The sequence below is a fragment of the Enhydra lutris genome, unplaced genomic scaffold (assembly GCF_002288905.1).
Source record: "Enhydra lutris kenyoni isolate GAN:26980312 unplaced genomic scaffold, ASM228890v2 scaffoldscaffold20, whole genome shotgun sequence".
Lineage (NCBI taxonomy): Eukaryota > Metazoa > Chordata > Mammalia > Carnivora > Mustelidae > Enhydra > Enhydra lutris.
In genome coordinates, this window is record NW_019154104.1 from 20,491,155 (window position 1) to 20,511,950 (window position 20,796).

The window sequence follows — 20,796 nt, forward strand, 5'->3', positions numbered from 1 at the left end:
CTGCTTTATTTTCCTTACTTGTTGGACCAGGAAATTAAGAATATATTTTTGGTATTTGAAAAAGGCCAGATATCAACAAAACATAAAGAAATCGTTTTTAGAGCTTACTTCATCCAGAGAGGTATTGAAACATCCATTCATCATTGTCTTCTAAGCTGAAAATAGAGCTTTCCAGAATTTGAGTGTAGGGATGCCTGAGTGTCTCAGTCAGTTAAGTGCCTGTCTTTGGCTTAGGTCATGATCCCAGGGTCCTGGGATCAAGTCCCACATCAGCCTCCTTGCTCAGCGGGGAGCCTGCTTCTCCCTCTGCCTGCTGTTTCCTCAGCTTGTGCTCTCTCTCTCTCTGAGAAATAAATAAATAAAATCCTAAAAAATAATAATAATAATTTTAGTGTGATATTCCTGTCACTGTAGCATCTGACTTTTAAGAACCAGCCTCAGTGAGGGAGTACTCTGTTATTTCTTGAGTGTGAAATCAATCTGAAAATCTAGAACTAGTTGACAGAACTACCAAACACTTGACATTTCTGATAGCCTAAATTTTGAGTTAGTATTTTTCTAATTTAATAGGAAAAAGATAAGCAAAGATGACTAAGTATGGAATCTGTGTTAAAGCTATCCTGTAGTGAGCCAGACAGAGGTACACTGATGAAAATTTGCTATCAGCATCCTTTCTTATTGATATGAAACATTATTATTTTTAATGTAGTAGTTTAGAAATTTTCTAAAATTTGAGGTTCTTATGTATACTCAGTATCCATAATGGATTCAGTGGTATTGAATTTGAGAAAACATTACTTTACCACTGTACATCATCTGTAAAACCAAAGAATGTAACTAATGTGGATCTAGATAGAAAGTGTAAAATTTGTAGCCAAATTCATTGCATTTGAGAATCCAAAATAGAATATGTAAATATTTATCTTATTGGATTTCATGTTATTCAGATTTGCCCATGAAATCAGATTGGATTTCATGTTATTCAGAAAGATTATATTCTTTCAACTTAGAACTATATATATAGTACATTATTTGATTCACTAAAAAGTGAGCATTCTTCCTGTTTATATAATATTCATTCAGAATTACAGCTCTTACAATTCTTTAGATATTTTGGTCTTAGTTTATGATTGTTATGATTGATTCCTCAAGTATTTTGTTACCTGAAGTCGAGTACTTTCCTAAATTTATTTTAATTCATGGGTTTTATGCACTTACTCAGTATTGGAAAGATTTGAGTAAAAGTTAAAGATTCCATGTATGCATTTTAAGAGTGTTCTGGGTCAGGCCACTTGGGTTTGAGTTTTCACTAGCTGAATGACCTTGGGCAAGTTACTTAAACTCTCTATGCCTGTGTGTCCTGGGGCTCTAGTTATTCTACTCTCCCATGAGTTCGCACCATTTCACATCCACGCAGGGCCAAATGATGGGAGATATACAAAGAGGGGAAAGAAGCAGAAAGGGCATGGGTTCATCTTCCTGGAATCACAATTTCACTATACCAAGAGGAAAGTTCTGCTCTCAGGCTCTTGCAGGTTTCCACTGCTACCACCAGTACAGGATAGCTTTGGGAGCTGGGGTGTAAGAAGAAAAATAAGAGATAAGTAAAAGGGAGAGAGATTCCTATACTCTCTCTGAAGATAAGGCATTTCCTTATTTGATCCTTGAGCCACAGTTAGAGTGCTTTTTCTAGAATTCTTTCTTTGCAACAGCACACAGTTTTGGATTTCTGGCTGTATTAAGTCCAAGTTGGAAGTATCAGAAAGGGGAAGGGGGAAAATGGAGCAGGAGAGTGGGAGGTAAACTCCTTGCCAGTTCAGAAATACCTTGGATCCTTGTATTCTTCTCAGACAACTTTTCTGCTCTTACAAAAGGGACTTGAAATATGTTCTGTTCAGGTTTTATGGTTTCATTCAATAGGTGGGACAGGGAAGATTGAGTCTACTCAGTTGTACCCAGAACCAGATCAAATTTCCTTTTTAAAAGAGAGCATTTTGGTAATATTTTCACCATCCTGTCTTTATCTTTCCCAAGGCTATTCCCATACAAAGGTATAATTTGAATTGCATTATTGTCTTGGAAAAAAAAATAACCTTGATTATCTCTCTATTGACTCTAGAATTAAGTAGAGACTCATTCCAGCGTTCAGATTCCCCAGCTGTACATATCTCAAATCCTAGCCAGACAGGAGTACTTGCTGATAGATAGTTAACGCTATTCCACACCTATAACTTTTCTTAAATTCTTTCTACCTAAAATGGTTTCCCAGCCTTTCAGTTTTTGCCTCTTCAAATTCTACACATCTTTTAAATGTATTGTCTTCTTAAAATTTGTCTTTTTAGTTCTCTGCCCTGCTCTTATGTGCTCCCCATAAAAGGATATGTGATCTCTTCAGCCTTTGAATAACTTATTTTTATTTGTGCCTTTTTCAGTATGTGTGTATATATATTTACATATGTATACATTTTGTTTTAGGATTATTTTTGTGTTCAGAGATACAGTAACTGTGTCTAACACAGGCTGTTGTTATCTTCAGATCCAATAAATTTAGGTAACGTTTAGTGCCTACCATTACTTTTTCACTTCTCTATAACAATTTTTTGAGACATTTATTCTGAATTTCATTCTTATGAGGACACTGAGGGTAAATAAAGTAGCATCTTAACTTATACAGTGGCAGTTTCTTGAGTGCAGAAATTTTAATATTCAGTTTTTTTCCAACTAATACCTACCATATAGTAGCTACTCAATATGCATAGCAATAACCCTTTTTTCTTCTTTTCTGCAGTACCTTGGCCATGTAGAAGTTGATGAGTCAAGAGGAATGCACATCTGCGAAGACGCTGTGAAAAGATTGAAAGCTGTATGTATTTGATGGTTGCCACTGTTGATCTATATACTGAAATATTTTCTGAAGAGATTTTGTTCAGTAAATTTTAGTGATTCACTATCCAGTAAGACCAGTGTTTCTCTTAAGGCAAAAGATGTGGGCTCTGGTAAAGAGCATCTCATGCTATCTGTCCAAAGGCGTAAATTATAAAGACCAACTTCGTCGGTTTAGGCCAGACATTATCCAAAAGGTACTTTGGATTCAGAACCCATGTGAAACAAGTGGTATGAAATCTTACAGGTGAATAATGTTCTAAAACCAAGAGAAAACTGTTACAGTTAGTGTCTTAACCTAACTGTGATAACTGGGTTATAAATTGCTGATGTTAAATTTACTCTAAGAAACAGTGGAAGGTAGAGTTATCTGTGATGATGGCTAGTGAGGCTTACAGTTGGGGCAGGACTTACTATCTTGACTACTACTCTCCAGATTCCTTCTGTACACCCCTCTAACATAAGCAGTGTCTTTCCCCTGCCTTTTTCACAAACTTCAGCATACTTGAAATGGAGAGTCCTCTTCCAGGATGAATAATATTTTCTTTGCCTGTTATACCTTAGACTAAATCCCAGGCACATCCTTGTGTATTTAATAAAAGGAGAGAATGGATTCAGAGTTCACAAAGGTTCACATAGAAGTGTTAATATCATATTTTGCATAGGTTTGAAATGTCTCATAAACTCTGACAATCCTCTTCACAACCTTCCTTCTCTCCAATGTGTGGCCTTTTTCCAAACTCTTTGCTGTGAAAGCTTTAACCATTACTTCTGCATGCCCTTGCCCCAGACAGCATAAATACTTGTTTGCTTTGGGTTTGCTGGTATGGTAGGCTGCCACAAGTTTGGCTACTAATGAGTGCTTTTCCCCCCCCCTCAATTTGCTTATCAAAACCTTTCTGCTTGGTATATTTTATATGATCTCTCATCCATAATCCCTCATTATAAAAGATACAAGATTAAAGAAGCAACCAATTTAGAGAAGTGTATTATATTTTGGAACAAATGTCTGTGAATCTGTTGTAAAAGGGAAAGGAGGAGAGAAATAACTGATTATAGTATGCAAGGAACAAAAAAGAACCCCCAATATGTAGACATATGGTATACTCCCTATACATACATACATACCATTTACCTCAGATTATGGTCATTTAAATTCTTAAATGATTGAAGCCCTTCCTATTCTAGTCATCATTAATGTTAAGGGGACTTACTTTCATCTGTTATGGTATGTGAAGCTATAATTTATAGACTTGTCATGTCTATCTGAATATATTCTCCAGTTAAATACACCCTCGGACAATGTAATTTTCCAAGAAACATAAATTCAATCTCTTCTTTAACAGAATAATTCCAATTTCACTAAAAGAGTAAGTTTAGCTTGGAAAATTTTTAAAGTAATACAATGATTTGTCCTACTAGTCATTAAAGAATATTTCAACATCATAATACTAATGACTGAAAACAACAGGCAAATCAGTGAATAGATTAAATAGACCTGAAACAAACTACAAATAGTTACCAAAATATTTTAACTTACATAACTTGCAGATAGACGGTCATTGTGGAATGAGCCTTTAGAAAGTCTTCTAATTCAGAGCATGGCTTCATGTTCACTGTCTAAATAAGGGAAAACTAGGGATGATTTTAATTTGCACAGAAGACATTAAGAAATGGTATTTTAGTTTAATGAGCAGTGAATCCTCTTAACTAGTTTTTTTTAGCCTACATTTAACTAGAAGCATCTCTTCATTATATAGATTGTATAAGTTCATTGTGTAAAATACAAATGAGTAAAAACAGTACATAAAATTTTTTGTAATCACAGAGATAGCCACTATTCACCATTTAGTTTTAAAACTAATTTTTTTTAGGGGCACCTGGCTGGCTCAGTCAGAAATGCATGTGACTCTTGATCTGGGTCATGGGTTCGAGCCCCACGTTGGGTGTAGGAATTAAAATAAACTTTAAAAAGAAGAATTTTTTTAATTGAGTGAATTTTTTTACCTTTTTATTTTTTTGATCATGAAGATTATAAACTATAAACATCTCAAGTCCTACTTGAGATGGAGGACTGTTTAGATAAAAAAAATTTAAGGAGTTTGTTTTTCACCAGAAATAGAAACCAAATTGCCATTTAAAAAATTATACCTATGCCTGGAACAGTGTCTGGCACATAGTAGCCACTCAAATTATTTCTAGAATATACAGAAAACAATTCAGTCCTCAATATGGTCAAATCAAATCTCATAACAATTATCATAACCCTATCTTACATTTAATGTCTTAAAGTTTATGAAAGCCTTTTGTTTATCTCTAAATGGTTCGTACTTCCATGTGGTCATTTATGACTAATACGAAGTTTTATAAGTATGTTGATTGCTTTTCCGGACATACTTAAACTTTTGAACACTGAGGGGAAATTGACCACTTCTGAACTTTTCATTCAAGAAGTTATTTAAAATTTTTCAGACTAATGCTATCCAAGAGACTTGGGGCAAATGTTGTGCATAGTTCACATAGATAAACATGTATTTAAAAAATAAGATTGAATTTTGGGGTCAATTTCCTGTTTATTGTACTCAATGAAACTTCCTCCTATAAATACTCTTTCTAATGCTATACTGAGAAGTTTCCAGAAAGTCGGAAGTCTTCAGGATGTTGTTCTTCTCAGACCATATTAGTCCACAAATATTTTAGATTTTTGTCTTTTCATATTTTTACTATGAAGAAATTTCTAATTGCCTCCCCACCCTTACCAAACATTCATCTGACATTTATAATCTGCTGTACCAGATGCTTATATTGTGCCAAAATCTATGTCTTCTTCCTTAGAGTTTCAAATAAATGGAAGCAAATGTGGAAGTGTACAGGCTTACAGATTAAAGAAGAAATAACATGTTTATGGAACTAATTTGAATGCCAGAGTTTTAAATTAAATAATTACATAGCTCAGATGTACAAGTTAAGTAGCAAAACAAACATCTTAATCCTATCACTTGAATGATGTTTGAACTAAAAATGTGACATTCTGGAGCTTTTTAAATTTGCAAATAATTGAAGAAGCCGGATAATTTGCAAATATAGTTCTTATTTATCCTCAAAGTAGTCCCTTACAATTTAGGATCACTTTAACATCAACTAGAAGTTACCTGCATAATTAATATTCTCAAATGAAAAGATAAAACTAAAGAGGATCATCTTTTTTTAAGATTAAGTTTTAAACCTGCTTCTCAGAGCATAAGTGTTTAAATTCTTTTTACTTTGTATGATGAAGTTAATTACAGCTATTTTCAACTTATTTGTTTTGTGACATACGTGCACAAATTAGCCACTTTAGGACTTAGATCATATACGATAAATGGCAGAAACAACTATTGCCCATTTTCAGTGCCTTTATTGACATAGTTGAAGGGTGAGTAGTAACATCATTTATTAGTTTATTTTGTAAAAGGTGTATCGGGCCTTTGGTTATCTTGCTGACTCTGGTCCAAGATGTTCTTTCCTTTTAAAGGTCTTTTCTTCCCATTGTCTCTAAATGTCTCTCCCTCTCTGTCTTGGTTTTAGACTAGTTCCATTATACTGACAGTTTCTAATATGTTGTTTTTTTATTCACTATTTGATATATTTGCTTTAATATATGTTCTTATTTTAGCAGGTAAAAGAATCATAACTTGTTTTTTTTTAGAAAAAAGCACTAATATTCTCTAATAACTATCTTTTAATGCATTTTGCACGTCAACTTTTTTCATTAACAACTGAGGTCTTTGAAGAAAAGAGGGCATACTACATGTTTAACAAGAGATTTTATGGGAGCCGAACTAAATATTAACAGATCTCTTTCCCTCACCTCCCTCTCCCTCAAGAATGGTGAATCTTTTATCTTTGGCTGTATCTTTAAAAGCTGATGGTCACTCACAGTCTAACAAAACTAGGGTCACCAAACTTGGCAGTAGAAGTAAACTTAGTCTTATTGCAGTAACTACCCCAATTTATTGTTTTTCCAGCTTAAATTCAAAACATTTTTTGGAAATATTTGATGCTGTTTGTAACATAGGTAGGAAACAAACTCTTCAGTGTTTGAGAGTAGTGAATGAGTTTATAAATTGTCCAAGAGAGTAAAATTTCAGTACATTTGTCTTTTTCTGGGCATTTATCCAACATTAAAAACTGATTATAAAAACTAAAGGCTTAAATAGTTCAACCAAAATTAGGAAATATAAAGTTAAGATAGCTTGGGTTAGAACCCATCTACTTCATATAACTTCTTCTGATCTTAAATGGTGGCCAGCTTTCAAAATTTCTACAAGCTTAAAAATTGGTACTGGAACCAGAGATGATGTCTCTCTTATCTACATAGTTTCAGAGTTACATACTTATAATTGTCAATGCAAGTTTCATTATTCTAAAACAGTATCATTTTAAAAGAAAACGAAAGCCTGTTTTAAAAATTTCAGTTGTGGTCCACAGATACATTTTTTTTCACCTGCAGTGAAAGCATTACCTTTGTGTTCTTTAAAGACAATGTATTATCTGTTTAGAATAGAACATATCTGTTATTTCCCCATGATTGTTGTGGCATTGATCAGCCCACACATATTCATACTTACAAATTGATCCCAATGGATGAGTAAAGATTCTCTAAGTGACATCTTGAACTTGGTAAGAAAAAGTCTGACAAAGATTCTTGCTGCACACTCATAATTTAATTTTATGTATTGCATTTTTATGTGATTATGCTGTTATCCAAATGTGGACTTTTTTTTAAGTTGATGACTTCCATATAGTAGACCACTGATTTTTAAATTGAAAGATGTATATGGAAATTGAAAAATGTACTTACTGCTCACTATTAGGAAATTTAAAATACAAATCTCACCAAACCAGTATGTCTTAATCTTTTTCTCTGCTGCCAAATTTGGATAATCTCTGTTTCAGAAGTAAATAGAGAATACTAAACTAACTAGTTGCTCTGCATGGATACAGGTTCTGATTTCTTCTCTTCCTATGGATTCTTAGGCCATACAGTATGTCTCCCTGCATTTTCATGCACCCTTCCTTTTTCCCTGTCACTCCTGGTATGGATAACTCTTTAAAACTCTCACTCCCTCCCCTTCTCCTACTTTGCCCTTTACCCAACTTCTGTATGTGCTTATTGGTGTGAAACCCTGGGACATTTAGCCCATACAATAATAGCGCTCGACTTGTCCCCCTGTTCCTCCAGGAAAGGAAGTTCTTCAAAGGCTTCTTTGGAAAAGTAAGTTTGATGCCACATTCATGCTTGCTTTATAAGGAGTTACACCCCCAGTATAGCACTGACATTTGTTTCTTTATAATACAGGAATTGATTTGACTATATATGGAAATTAATTGGAAAGTTGCTATCTATGATATTAACTGTGTGTCTGTTTATACTAAAGTCCAGTAAAGAAAGCAAATAGGTTGAAAAAGTATTATTTCCACAAGGCTAGGTGTTTAATTTGATCTTGCAAAGCTGTTCATATTAGCATATTAGCTGGATTTTTTAACAAGTGGGTTTTACTTAGTGCTCAATATTGACAGAAATGGGAGAAAATGTTAATAAGTTCAAGTGGAAATTGAATGTACCTCAAATTTTACATTCATTGCAAATGCTTTTTTTCAGTCTAAATTAAATTTCGGGTGAAGTGAGTGAAAGTACAGAAATTTATCTTTGGGGATTCTGTCATTTTTAGTCTGGGCTGCTAATCTAAAAAAAACTATCTTAATTAGTTGTCTACCAAATAATCTGTCATCATATGGGATATTCCTTCTGTACATGCTTTTCAAGTATTTGTTATTTAATGTTCCTATTTCCTTAGAATTAAGAATATATATATAAATAGGTAAACACATTTCTAACATTTTTGTCAGGATTTATCATTGTTTAAGTAAGTGCTAGGAAATAATTCAGATTTAACAGTATAAGAAAACACTACTGTCATTGGGTATAAATTACTAAGAGTTAATGTGAATATAAAAATCCCATCATTTTTTGTTTTTCTGGGTTTTTTGTTTTTTTACTGGGTGGTTTTGTTACTTTGAAATTTTGTTTTAAAGATCAAATCGTTTCCATTTTATTCTCAAGTAAATATTTTAGTTGTGACTGGTTTTTATGTGTTCATATAGCCCACCTGATTTGTTTATAAACAAATTTGAAGAGACTTTAGATTGAATAGCTTGATTCAGTTACTGCTGTCAATCTGAAATAGAGAGTCATATAATTTACCCACATGTCACAATAAAATTTCTAGTAGACATTTGAGTTTGAGTTAAATTAACAGGTCCATATCTAGAAAGAATTAATCCTATAGACATTTGCATCATTATGGTTAACCCTGAACAGTGCCTGGGGTCAGGGCCTCCAACCCTCTCTGCAGTCAAAAAGTGCTGTATGATTTTTTTTACTCCCCAGGAACTTAACTCTAATAGCCTACTGTTGACCTTACCAATAATGTAAACAGTTGATCAACACATATTTTGTATGTTATATATTTTACATACTGTATTTTTACGATAAAGTAATCCAGAGAAAGGAAAATGTTATTAAGAAAATCTTAAGAAAAAAATAAATTTACAGTTCTGTACTGTAGTTATAAAAAATTAAGATACATGTAGATTTGACAGGGCAGTGTGTTTAAGGGTCAGTTGTATAAATACTCAGTAGAATTGTTGAGGAAGTTTCTTTGGTAGCTGTATATTCTTTCCCAAATAGAATTTTTTTTTAAGATTTTTTTTTTTTAATTTTTATTTATTTGACAGAGAGAGAGAGATCACAAGTAGGCAAAGAGACAGCCAGAGAGAGAGGGGGAAGCAGGCTCCCCACCAAGCAGAGAGCCCGATGCGGGGTACCCTGATCCCAGGACCCTGAGATCATGACCTGAGCTGAAGGCAGAGGCTTAACCCACTGAGCCACTTAGGTGCCCCCCAAATAGAATTTCTCAAAGCAATTTCACATCACTAATTATTATACAGTTTAAAGTAGATTCCAAGTGATCAGTTTTTAACATCTCTACTTTAGTAAAAACAACCTTGTGTAGACCTCGTATAGAAGACTAGATTATAGAAAATATTGATATAATTTATAGAAAAAACATACCAAAAGAAGACTTATTAAGAACTTATAACATGGTGTTAGGGAACAAAGGTAGCTCTCATTTTGGAATCAACCCAAAGTGGCAATATTTATTGCTATACAGAGTGGAGTCATGGTTCACCTACAGCATAGCCGAACTAGGTCACACTGTGCTTCTTAGCTGTTTCACTGTATTTTGCAACATAAATTTATATGGCCTAAGAAAGAAAATCAGGGGACTCCTGGGTGGCTCAGTTGGTTAGGCAGCTGCCTTCGGCTCAGGTCATGATCCCAGCGTCCTGGGATCGAGTCCCGCATCGGGCTCCTTGCTCATCGGGGAGCCTGCTTCTCCCTCTGCCTCTGCCTGCCGTTCTGTCTGCGTGTGCTTGCTCTCTCTCCCTCTCTCTCTCTGACAAATAAAGAAATAAAATTTAAAAAAAAAAAAAAAAAAAGAAAAAAAAAAAAGAAAGAAAATCAGGAATCCTCTCACTTAATCCTTAAAATAATGCTGAAATAATTATTCTCCCTGTTTTACAATGAGGAAACTAAAGTTTATGGAAGTGACCTGCCCAAGTTCACAGCGTAAGTTAAGAAGCTAAAATTTGGACCCAGGTAATTGGACTCCAGAGCTCACATTTTTAATCACTGTGCTGTATAATTACCCTGTTTTCATATTAGTTACAACCGAAGTTTAAAAGATTTAACCTTGCTTGGGTGCCTGGCTGGTTCTGTCAGTGGAGTATGTGACTCTTGGTCTTGGTTTATGGATTAAGCCCGTCACTGGGTATATAGATTACTTGAAAAAAAAAATAAATAAATAAAAGATTTAACCTTAGAAGATGTTAATAAATAGCTTCCTATAAACTCATTTTACTTTCTTCTTTGAGGGTAATAATTTAATTTCGGATTTTATCTCTAGTCAACTTACTTCTTTATTAAGGTCTTAAAGAGTCTTTTTCAGTAGTTCAAACTAGCATTTTATTAATTTGGAGATATCTAAATCACACTACTGAGTTTTACTCTCATAAAAGATGCTAAGCAGATGAGCACTGGGTGTCATATGGAGGTGTTGAGTCACTAAATTGTACACCTGAAACTAATATTACACTGTATGTTAACTAACTGGAATTTAAATAAAAACTTTTAAAAAGGTGTGCGGGGAGTGGCACCTGGGTGGCTCAGTTGATTAAGCATCTGCCTTTGGCTCAGGTCCGATTCAGTCCTGGGATCGGCGAGCCCTGTGTCAGGCTCCTTGCTTAGCAGGGTCTGCTTCTCCCTCTCCTTCTGCCTGCTGCTCCCCCTGCTTATGTGTGTGCATGCTCTCTCTCTGTCACATAAATAACTAAAATCTTAAAAAAAAAAAAAAACTTTAAAGAAAGGGGGGAAATGATGCTGAACAATCTCATTATAACATCTATGAGCAAATGTGACTGTCAGAATTCTTTTGTTATTGGGAGGAGAATTCTTTTTATGGCAGGTTTATTCTAACATAAAATTTTTAAAATTATAGTAAGTCATTTTGAGAGTTTGGAAAACCAACAGGAAAAGAGCATTACCCATAATCTTACCAGAAATGTGCTTTTAAATGAAAAACTTTTATTTTTGTGAAAAACTTTTTAAAATGGAGCCTTTTAAATCTTTCAAGTTGCCATCGTTCAGCTTATTTCCACACTAAGCTACAGGAAATAGGCTGGTCAAAGAGACTCGGTTTGTCAAACTTGCCAGGCCAGTTGTGGTTTAACGAAAGCTGAAAATAAAGAATCTCATAGAACAGTATATGGTAGGAAGTTTATTTTTTTTAATTAAAATATAGTTGACGTGTATTAGTTTCAAATGTATGAGATAGTGATTTTATAATTAATTACATTATGAGACACTCACTATGATAAGTGTACTTACCATCTGTAACCATACAAAGTTACTACAATATGATTATAGGGAGTTTTTAACCAGGATAGTTTCCCATAAATTTTGAGACTTTCTTAGCCTTCCCCTCATGTATCGTTTAATGGTCCAGGATAAAGAGAACAACAGTTAATCAAGAGGTGTTTCCATTAAACATATTTGTACAAAAGTAGGTAGATGGAAGGATTTTAAGCTCTGAATTTGAATTTATAAATCATGGCTAGGAGGACTGCTTCCTCGCTTTCCTACGTTATTTCCTGAACCTGACCAGCCAGTCACTTCTCTATTCCTGCGTCACCATTTAATGAGAGGAGTGTCTGCACAAGCATTCACAATAGGGAACGGATAAACCCGAGTCTGTTACAGAACTGTTACTGTTTAGCCCATTGTAAGCTTTTCCCCTTAAAGCAGGGAAAAACCCTGAAAACCTGAAACAGCTTTTTCCAAGCTAGCTCCGTTAAATTGCTCACCATTGTTAGGAGAGCCAAGAAGGTACTCAGCTTTTTAGGAAGTACTATATACAGGTTCATTAGTGCATTTGGCCATACCAAGCAAATACTTGATTAACCAAGTAATTACACGACACTTAACACTTGAAAAAGATGTTATAATTTTAAGATATTTGAAGAACTCCATGAGCTAAGTGATCTGTATTTACATTTTATGAGGAACTGATCTAATACAGAGATATGAAATGTTCTTAGCCTACCCTATTAGGCCTCTTTAAAGCCATCATACTGGAAAAGTTCAATTCAGTCTACCTCCTGTGAGTCTTTCTCCTGTGTGTTTACTATTCATACAAAATACTTCATTTGTGGTCTCCAAATGTGTAGAGCTTTTTTTTTTCCTGATACCAAGCAATTTTTTGTGACATCAGCTAGTTTTCCCACAATTTAACTCTGTTCTGACACTGTCTTCCTAGAGAGAGTCTGAGCCCACGGGTTAAGGGCTCAGTCCCATAAGACTGCTCCCACCCTACTTTAGATGCCAGTCATCAGTTATAGGTCCCCAGGTTACCTACAGCTTCTGTCCAGTTTGGCTACAAATTGGAGGCTCCCACAATGTCCTCTTCAGGTTTAATTTGCTAGAGCAGTTCACAAAACTTAGGGAAACACTTATGTTTACTAGTTTATTTAAAATATGCGATAACAGAAACAGAATAGCCAAAGCTAGAGCTACGTAGTGTGAGGTCTGGGAGGATTCCAGGCACAGGAGTTTCTGTCCCTGTGGAGAGGGAGTATGACACTTTCCTGGTATGATGTGTTCACCAACTTGGAAGCTCTCTGAACCTTGTACTGTTGGGGTTTTATTGAGGCTTCCTCACGTAGGCATGGCCAATTATAAATTCCATTTCTAGCCCCTCTCCCTCTCTGAAGGCTGGAGTGTGAGGTGGGGCCAAAAAACCCAAGCCTTTAATCATGGCTTGTTCTGTTCTGATGACCAGTACTTATGTAGGAGCCTACCGAGAGTTGTCTCATCGAACAAAAGATGTTCCTAGTGCTCTTATCACTTGGGAATTTACAAGGGTTTTAGGAGCTCTGTGTCCAGAATGGAGTCAAAGACCAAATATTAAAACAAGGGATGCTCACAGTGCTCTTCTCACTTGGGAAATTAGGAAATTATAAGGTTTTCAGAAGCTTTGTGCCCAGAACCAGGGGCAGAGACCAATATATATTTTCCACTATCTCACAGCTATTTGCTTATATGTACACAGAGCTTTATGATACGCTTTGACCTACTTTGTAATCTTACCACTCATAACCACTCAATGAATTAAACAGGAGAGTTCATGAAACTACATTTTACAAATGAATAAACAAGCTCCGAAAGGTCACCCAGTTAGTAGTAATGGGCAGCGTCTACCCCGAAACCAAGTTTTTCTGAAAGTTGGTGCCGTTTTTCACCTACTCCATATTGATGTTCTGTCATTCAGAAGTACACCCGGTAGCTCAGGGGCCTGAATGCTTCCCACAAACATGTTTTGTATGCCCTGAGCACAGTTTATAAATTTGAATTAGTTGCCAAAATTTCAAATACTGAAAGTTTTCACATAAAAAGTAGAGTATCTATCTTAAGAATTAGAAGATCTGGCAAAATAGAATGCTTTCTACGTGGCAACAGTAGCTTCTGCTGAGTAGCCACTGTACCCTTCAGTTGCCTGTTTGCCACAATCCCTGCAACTCCCTGTTGTCCTTACCTCAGCCTGTTTCACTCATTTTGTTACCTGCTGTAAATCCTGAAGGCATTTGAGTTTGTGAATTCTTCTCTGAACTATTATGTCACTTTGAGGAGCGGGGGGCGCTTTAACTCTATAAAAATCACCAAAAATATATCTGTTCTAGCAGATCCTGTTAATGTACTGTCAAATATATTTTTCTCATGTTCTTACACTTTCTCAGTTGTCAAATGGCATCATTAGAAATGGTTATGTTTTAGAGAATGCATGGTTGAAAAGTAATGTGTGGTTATAGTGTTTTTACCTAATTCTAAAGAGTAAACATTGTGTGATATTTATGACTGCTCTTAAATATGTGTACTCACATCTACGTTCTGTTTTATATTTCCCAGATTTTCTTCTCTATAACAAATCATACTTTGTGCTTACCTTCATTCTGGATCCTTTTCTTTAAAGTGGGGGAATGGGGCACCAGGATGGCTCAGTCACTTAAGCATCTGACTCTTGAACTCAGCTCTTGATCTCAGGGTTATGAGATTGAGCCCCACATTAGGCTCCTTGCTCAGCATGGAGTCTGCTTGAGATTCTCTCTCTCTCCCCCGTGCCCTCCCACTCATGTGCTCTCTTGGGCAATCTCTCAAATAAATAAATCTTTAAAAACCTGAAAAATAAAAAACAGTGGTTCTCAAGCTCAAGTCTTAGTGTCTCAAACAAACTAGGGACTGTGCTAGGCTATCCAGATATAAGGAGGAGCAAGGCAGTCTTCATTTTTTTTAAACTCATTTAATATCTCATTTTTAGATAACTATTTGACACCCCCTCCTTTTTCCTTAAGTTTCCAGAATTTTTTTTACTCTGTTCTCTCTTTCGGCTGATGACCTTGCTTCCTACTTCACTGAAAAACTAGAATCAATCAGAAGAAAACCCTTGCATGTGCTGCCACCACATCCGTCTGTGTCCATGCCCGTATGCTCTGTTTCCCCTCGTGTGCAAGGGATGAACTGTCTGTGCTCCCAGCCGAGGCCAACTCCTCCACTAGACTCTTCTTACTCCAGCTCCTCCTTACTCCAGCAGTGCCCCCCACACACTTTTTCATTTCAGTTTTTCTTTCTATGGTGAATCAAAACAGATCCTCTTAAAAAAAAAAAAAAAAAAAAAAAAAAGTTTCTTGGTGCCTCAGTTTCTACCCTCCCTTCTGCTGCTAAACCTATTTAATCAGGGTTTTACCTGCACCACTCCACCAAAGCTGTTCTTACTAAGTTTTCTTCTGTATAATTATTCCAAGGATCCTACTGCCTCCTTACCTGACCTGTTAGCAAATTTGTCATAGTCCATTCCTCTCCTGCTATGAAACACTGTTCATTTGGAGTTCAGAGATCATGGTCTTGGTTTTCCCTCATATTGCTGCCTACTTCCCAATCTGTGGACTCTTCTCTACCTACATGTCTCCCTTGATGATGTCATCCAGGTCATGGATTTAACTACCATCGCTATATTGATGACTGAAACTTCTTCAGGCATCTTCTCTGACCTCCATCGTGGTATTTCCGTCACAGAAGCAGTATAGCATAGGTTAAGGGCTTAGACTCTAGGGAGTCAGGTGCTTGCATTTAATCTTGGCTCAGCTACCTACTTTTCCCCACCTATTAAAAAAAGAATAATACTAATACCCACTGCATGTGATTATTGTGAATATTAAATAAGTAAATATAAGCAAAGTGTGCAAAGTAGCCTGCCATAGTGGCTCAGTGTTAGGTATTGTTATCATCATCATCATTAAACACTTTACACCAGGCAACTCACACTCACATGTCACAAAACAAATTCCTAATCTGTCCCTCCCAGACTACTCTCCCCAGTCTTCCCCATCTCAGTGTAGAGCAACTCTATACCTGTGCTCTAGCCGAAAATCCTGGATCTAATTTTGACTCCTTTGTGTTATACCCTGTATCCATATCCCATCAGTAGTTCCTGTCTCACTGCTGCCACACTGTTGCTCTGGTCCAAGCCAGCTTCTCCTCTCATCTGAGTCATTGCAGTGGTGTTCTACTTCCCCTGCTTTCATTGTTGCCCCCCCTACCATCTGTTCTCAAGATATCAGCCTGAGTGATCTTTTTAAGACAGAGGGCTGATTATATTGCTCCACTGCCCCAGATCCTCCATTAGCTTCCTGCTCTACTCAGAATAAAAGCTGACGTCTTTGGGTCCTATCGGCTATTGTACATGAATTCCCTCTGTCTCTTTTCCTAGCTTCTGCTCTCACTTCGTCAGTTGCAGCCACACTAGCCTCCTTGCTATTCCTTGAGCACACTAGGTATGCTTCTGCCCTTTGCACTTGCTGTAGCCGCTAGTCTGGAGCACACATCATCCAGTTACATGCCCGGCTCACTTCATCTCTTTCTATTCTTGGTTCAAAAGCCCCATTCTCAGTGAGGCATTCACTGAGAATGAAACATTCACTGAGAACCCTATTTTAAATTCCGAATACCACCTTCCTCCATATATACACACTCAGTATTCCTCTTCCCTGCCTTATTTTTCTCTGATAAGGCTTATCAACATTTGTCATACCATACAGTTTACTTATTCATCTCTTTCTTTACTGAAACATAGACTCTCATGATTGAAATCTTCACCTATTTTCACTGCTGAATCTTCAGTGCCTAAAATGATATGAGTTCCATAGTAGCTACTCCAAAATATTTGGGTTAGTGAATGAACAAATGAATGAATGACAGATGCACTGCTTTCAAGTTCACCCAGTAGTGGGAGGAACCAGACAGGTAAAGAAATGCTTACCAAATCATGTGACAGGAACAGGTATTACCAAAGCAGCAAAGAATGAATGTGAGAGGTTATGATGAAGGCTTCTAGGAGGAGGTGACACCTAAGGCTGAGACACAAAGCAGTGACTTCTAGTTAAACTAAATTAGAGGAGACCTGCATTTTAGGCAGAAGGAACAGCATTCACAGGACCACTGGGATGAGAGAAAAATATGCACCTACTCATTCATTCAGTCAAACTAGGGATATATAGAAAAAAATCAGAAGATATGACCCAGCTTTTGGGTATGATTGACCAAGAGGATCGGGGAACCCTTCATTGTGAGGAGGGGTATGACGAATTTGATTGTGGACAGGTTGAACTTGAGAAACCTGTGGAATTTTCATGTCTACTATTATGTATATTTGAAATACGAACTTTATATTAGAATAATCCCTGGGTTCCCCTCTCCCCTCGACTAAAAGTGATGCAGCAAACTGGAAGAGCTGAATTACCTCCAGAAATCATTCCTTTGCTGTTTGCTTCATCTTTCATGCCATTTGCTACCAATCTTATTTTTTTCCTGAAAGCCTTTCAAGTCTCCTCTTACTTAGAGTGCAGGAAATATAGTGTATCTTAGTGTCCCAGATTAAACGGTTACTGTAGTGTTAACGAAGCGGCCATTAGAGATAATGCCAGTCTCAACTACTGGTGAATTTGTGTTTCTTTCCCTTTGCTGCTTTGTTCTTTAGGGAGTATTCACTGTATCTGGGAATTAAAAAACAAAATTTGTTCCTTACATGATTCTGCTCAGAAATTCAAATATCAACTGATAGACTTGAAGGTCCTATTGAGATTAAAAAAGAAAGGAAGCCAATTTTCCTGTGAAAGAAAAGAAGCTTCTTGTTCATTTATTATAAGGTGCACCGTCTCATGTTGCCTGTTAGTGTGTCATTATCTCTTTACTCTGTAGTGACTGGGTAATCTCTGTGTGTGGGTGTGACAGAAAGATTGACCAGTGATTCTTTACACATTGGGTACACTTGAAAATCATTTTGGTTTGTACAGAAAGAACTTTGCACCATAGAATGGCAGATCACTATTGCTCAGAAAGAGCAACTTGCTCGCCTCTCCTGCCCATATTGGTCTGTTTGCTGCAGTTGCTTCTTAACATTTCAGAGTTATTCCATACTATGCTTCCCATATGTCTTTATAGCATTTCTTGCTTAGGTTTAAGCATTAGAACAGCTGCTTAACCTTTTGCTCTTATCTATCTTATGCCCAACAGAATTATCTTGCCCTCAAATATCACTTCTATTTATGTTAATTGCACATTCGTATCTCATTGGTGATCTTGGGACTTATAGGACTTTGGAGTTGAAAAGCACTGAGATCTAGTTGTGGTTTATTTATTTTTTTAATTTATTTTCATAAATTAAAGGAGGGGAGGAGGAGGGGCAAAGGGAGGGAGAGAGAGAAAGAATCTTAAGCAGACTCCATGCCCAGCACAGAGCCTGAGGCAGGGCGTCATCTCACAACCCTGAGATGATTACCTGAGCTGAAATCAAGGAGACACCTAACCAGCTGAGCCACCCAGGAGCCCCCTGAGTTGCAGTTTAAAACATTAGATAGCATATAAGCACATTTGTTTAAAAAAAGGAGGAGGAGGGGTGCCTGGGTGGCTCAGTGGGTTAAAGCCTCTGCCTTTGGCTCAGGTCATGATCCCGGGGTCCTGGGATCGAGCCCCGCGTCAGGCTCTCTGCTTAGCGGGGAGCCTGCTTCCCTTCCTCTCTCTCTGGCTGCCTCTCTGCCTACCTGTGATCTCTGTCTGTCAAATAAATAAATAAAATCTTAAAAAAGAAAAAAAGGAGGAGGGGAAGGAGGAGGAGAAAAAGAAAAGAGGGAAAGAAGAAGGAAGGAGGGAAGGAAGAAAAAGAATAATTCAGGGGCATAATTTCAAATGGGTCTGTTATTTCAATATAATAAATTGTCTTTCCAAAAAATTTTAATTAATGTTCACTTTCCAGGGATTTGAAGATTTACATCCAAAATTGGCAAACTATGGCCCACTGTTTTTGTAACTAAAGCTTTACTGGAACAAAGCTATGTCCATTTGTTTATATATTGTCTGTCTGCTTTTGTGCTACAATGACAGAGTTGAGTAGTTGTAACATAGACTTATAACTTGCAAAGCTTTAAATGTTTGATATCTTGTCCCTCATAGAAAAAAGGTCTGCCAATTTCTGATTTAAGCAGGATCTACTTTAAATAACAAAAACAAAACTCTGGAGATAGGTAGGTAGATCAGATTCTTTATTGTAATTAATTATTTCAATTGCCTTTTATTGCGAATACCTTTTATACTTAAGGGAAAGTGATCTTTCAGTGTACTGAGCTAAAGTTACTGTTCCTGTGTCATTTTTGCAACCATTTTATGTTTCTTCCCTGGTGTTTTCATTTGAAGATTAGCTGTGCATTTCTCTTACTTGCAAGTACAAGTTTACTAATTCAGCAATTTGTAATAGATCCACTACCTGCTATCATTTTCTCCAGTGTCAGAGCCTGATTGATTTCTGTATTGGTTTTTGTCTGCCCAAAATAAGAGATGTTTATGGCAGATGTTAATTTTAAAATTCTGAAGTATTATGTAGTCTTTTTTTGTAAAGAGGTATTTGTGTCACTAAGATGTACCTAAATCCTGTATTTCATACTTACTCTGGGTTAGCTTTATATTTCAGTCTTTTTGTTAGCTTCAACTTATTTCCTAAGATATTGGCTTAAATAGATAGTTTTAAGGTAAACAAAGGCAAAAACTTTCATCTTCTGTGACTTTTATAATTTTCTGAAAAGTGCTTAAGAACCTCAGTTGAGGGGCGCCTGGGTGGCTCAGTGGGTTAAGCCTCTGCCTTCGGCTCAGGTCGTGATCTCAGGGTCCTGGGATCGAGCCCCGCATTGGGCTCTCTGCTCACCAGGGAGCCTGCTTCCTCCTCTCTCTCTGCCTGCCTCTCTTCCTGCTTGTGATCGCTCTGTCAAATAAATAAATAAAATCTTTAAAAAAAAAAAAAGAACCTCAGTTGATGTGATTGGAATGAAAGACTGTAAAGGCACAAACAGGAAGGAGCATTGCTACTGTAGAATTTGTATGATGAAGTCTGAATTGAATTTAACTGCAGATATCTTTGAGTGTTAATGTCTCAATACCTGTTGGAAGTAACTATATTGTGGCTGACTATTGTGACATCCGAGAATCATCCCCCAAAGTAGGAACAAAAGCAAGAAGAATTCGTATTATCTATTTTCTTCCCCCAGTTAGAAAATCAAAGGCCATGAAATATGACAAATACAGTGCCTCAGTGGTACATCAGTACAACACCATAAAATTTATCATGTAGATTGGGGCGCCTGGGTGGCTCAGTGGTTAAAGCCTCTGCGTTCGGCTTAGGTCATGATCCCAGGGTCCTGGGATCGAGTCCCGCATTTGGGCTCTCTGCTCAGCAGGGAGCCTGCCTCCTCCTCCTCTCTCTCTCTCTGCCTGCCTCTCTGCCTACTTGTGATCTGTCAAATAAATTTAAAAAAAAAATCTTTAAAAAAAAAAAAAGAAAAAAATTCTTAAAAAAAAATTTTATCATGTAGATATACCTCAAAAAGCAAAGATGTTTTCATAACTATATAATTGGACCAAGAAGATGTCTGTTTGGCTGTATATGGTAAGGAGACTGAACGCGGAACAGTTCCATTCAGAAATGACCTTTGAAGTGCACTTGGCTGGCTCAGTCAGGTGAGCCTGCAACTCTTGATCTCGGGGTCATGAGTCGAGCCCCACATTAGATGTAGACATTACTTAAATAAAAACTTTTTAAAATGAATCAATAATCAAATAACCTCCCCTCCCCCCCATTTTTGTTCTCCCAAGTCTGGAATTAGTCCTGTCCGTTGCCTCAGACGCTGAACTCCGCAGGCAGCAGTTGCACAACA

The 20,796-nt window shown here is 36.7% G+C and overlaps 1 protein-coding gene across 3 annotated transcripts in view; it reads left to right on the top strand.

Moving 5' to 3' along the window:
* LOC111148519 (NUMB, endocytic adaptor protein) overlaps positions 1–20,796 on the top strand; it is a 187,584-nt gene that overhangs the window by 142,187 nt on the left and 24,601 nt on the right. For 2 of the 3 annotated variants that reach the window (XM_022505139.1, XM_022505140.1), the window contains exon 2: positions 2,789–2,863. In XM_022505139.1, coding sequence (XP_022360847.1) covers positions 2,789–2,863 — 75 coding nt within the window. Of the gene's footprint in view, positions 1–2,788; positions 2,864–8,107; positions 8,141–20,796 lie in introns of all 3 variants that reach the window. The other variant, XM_022505138.1, reaches the window with a different exon arrangement.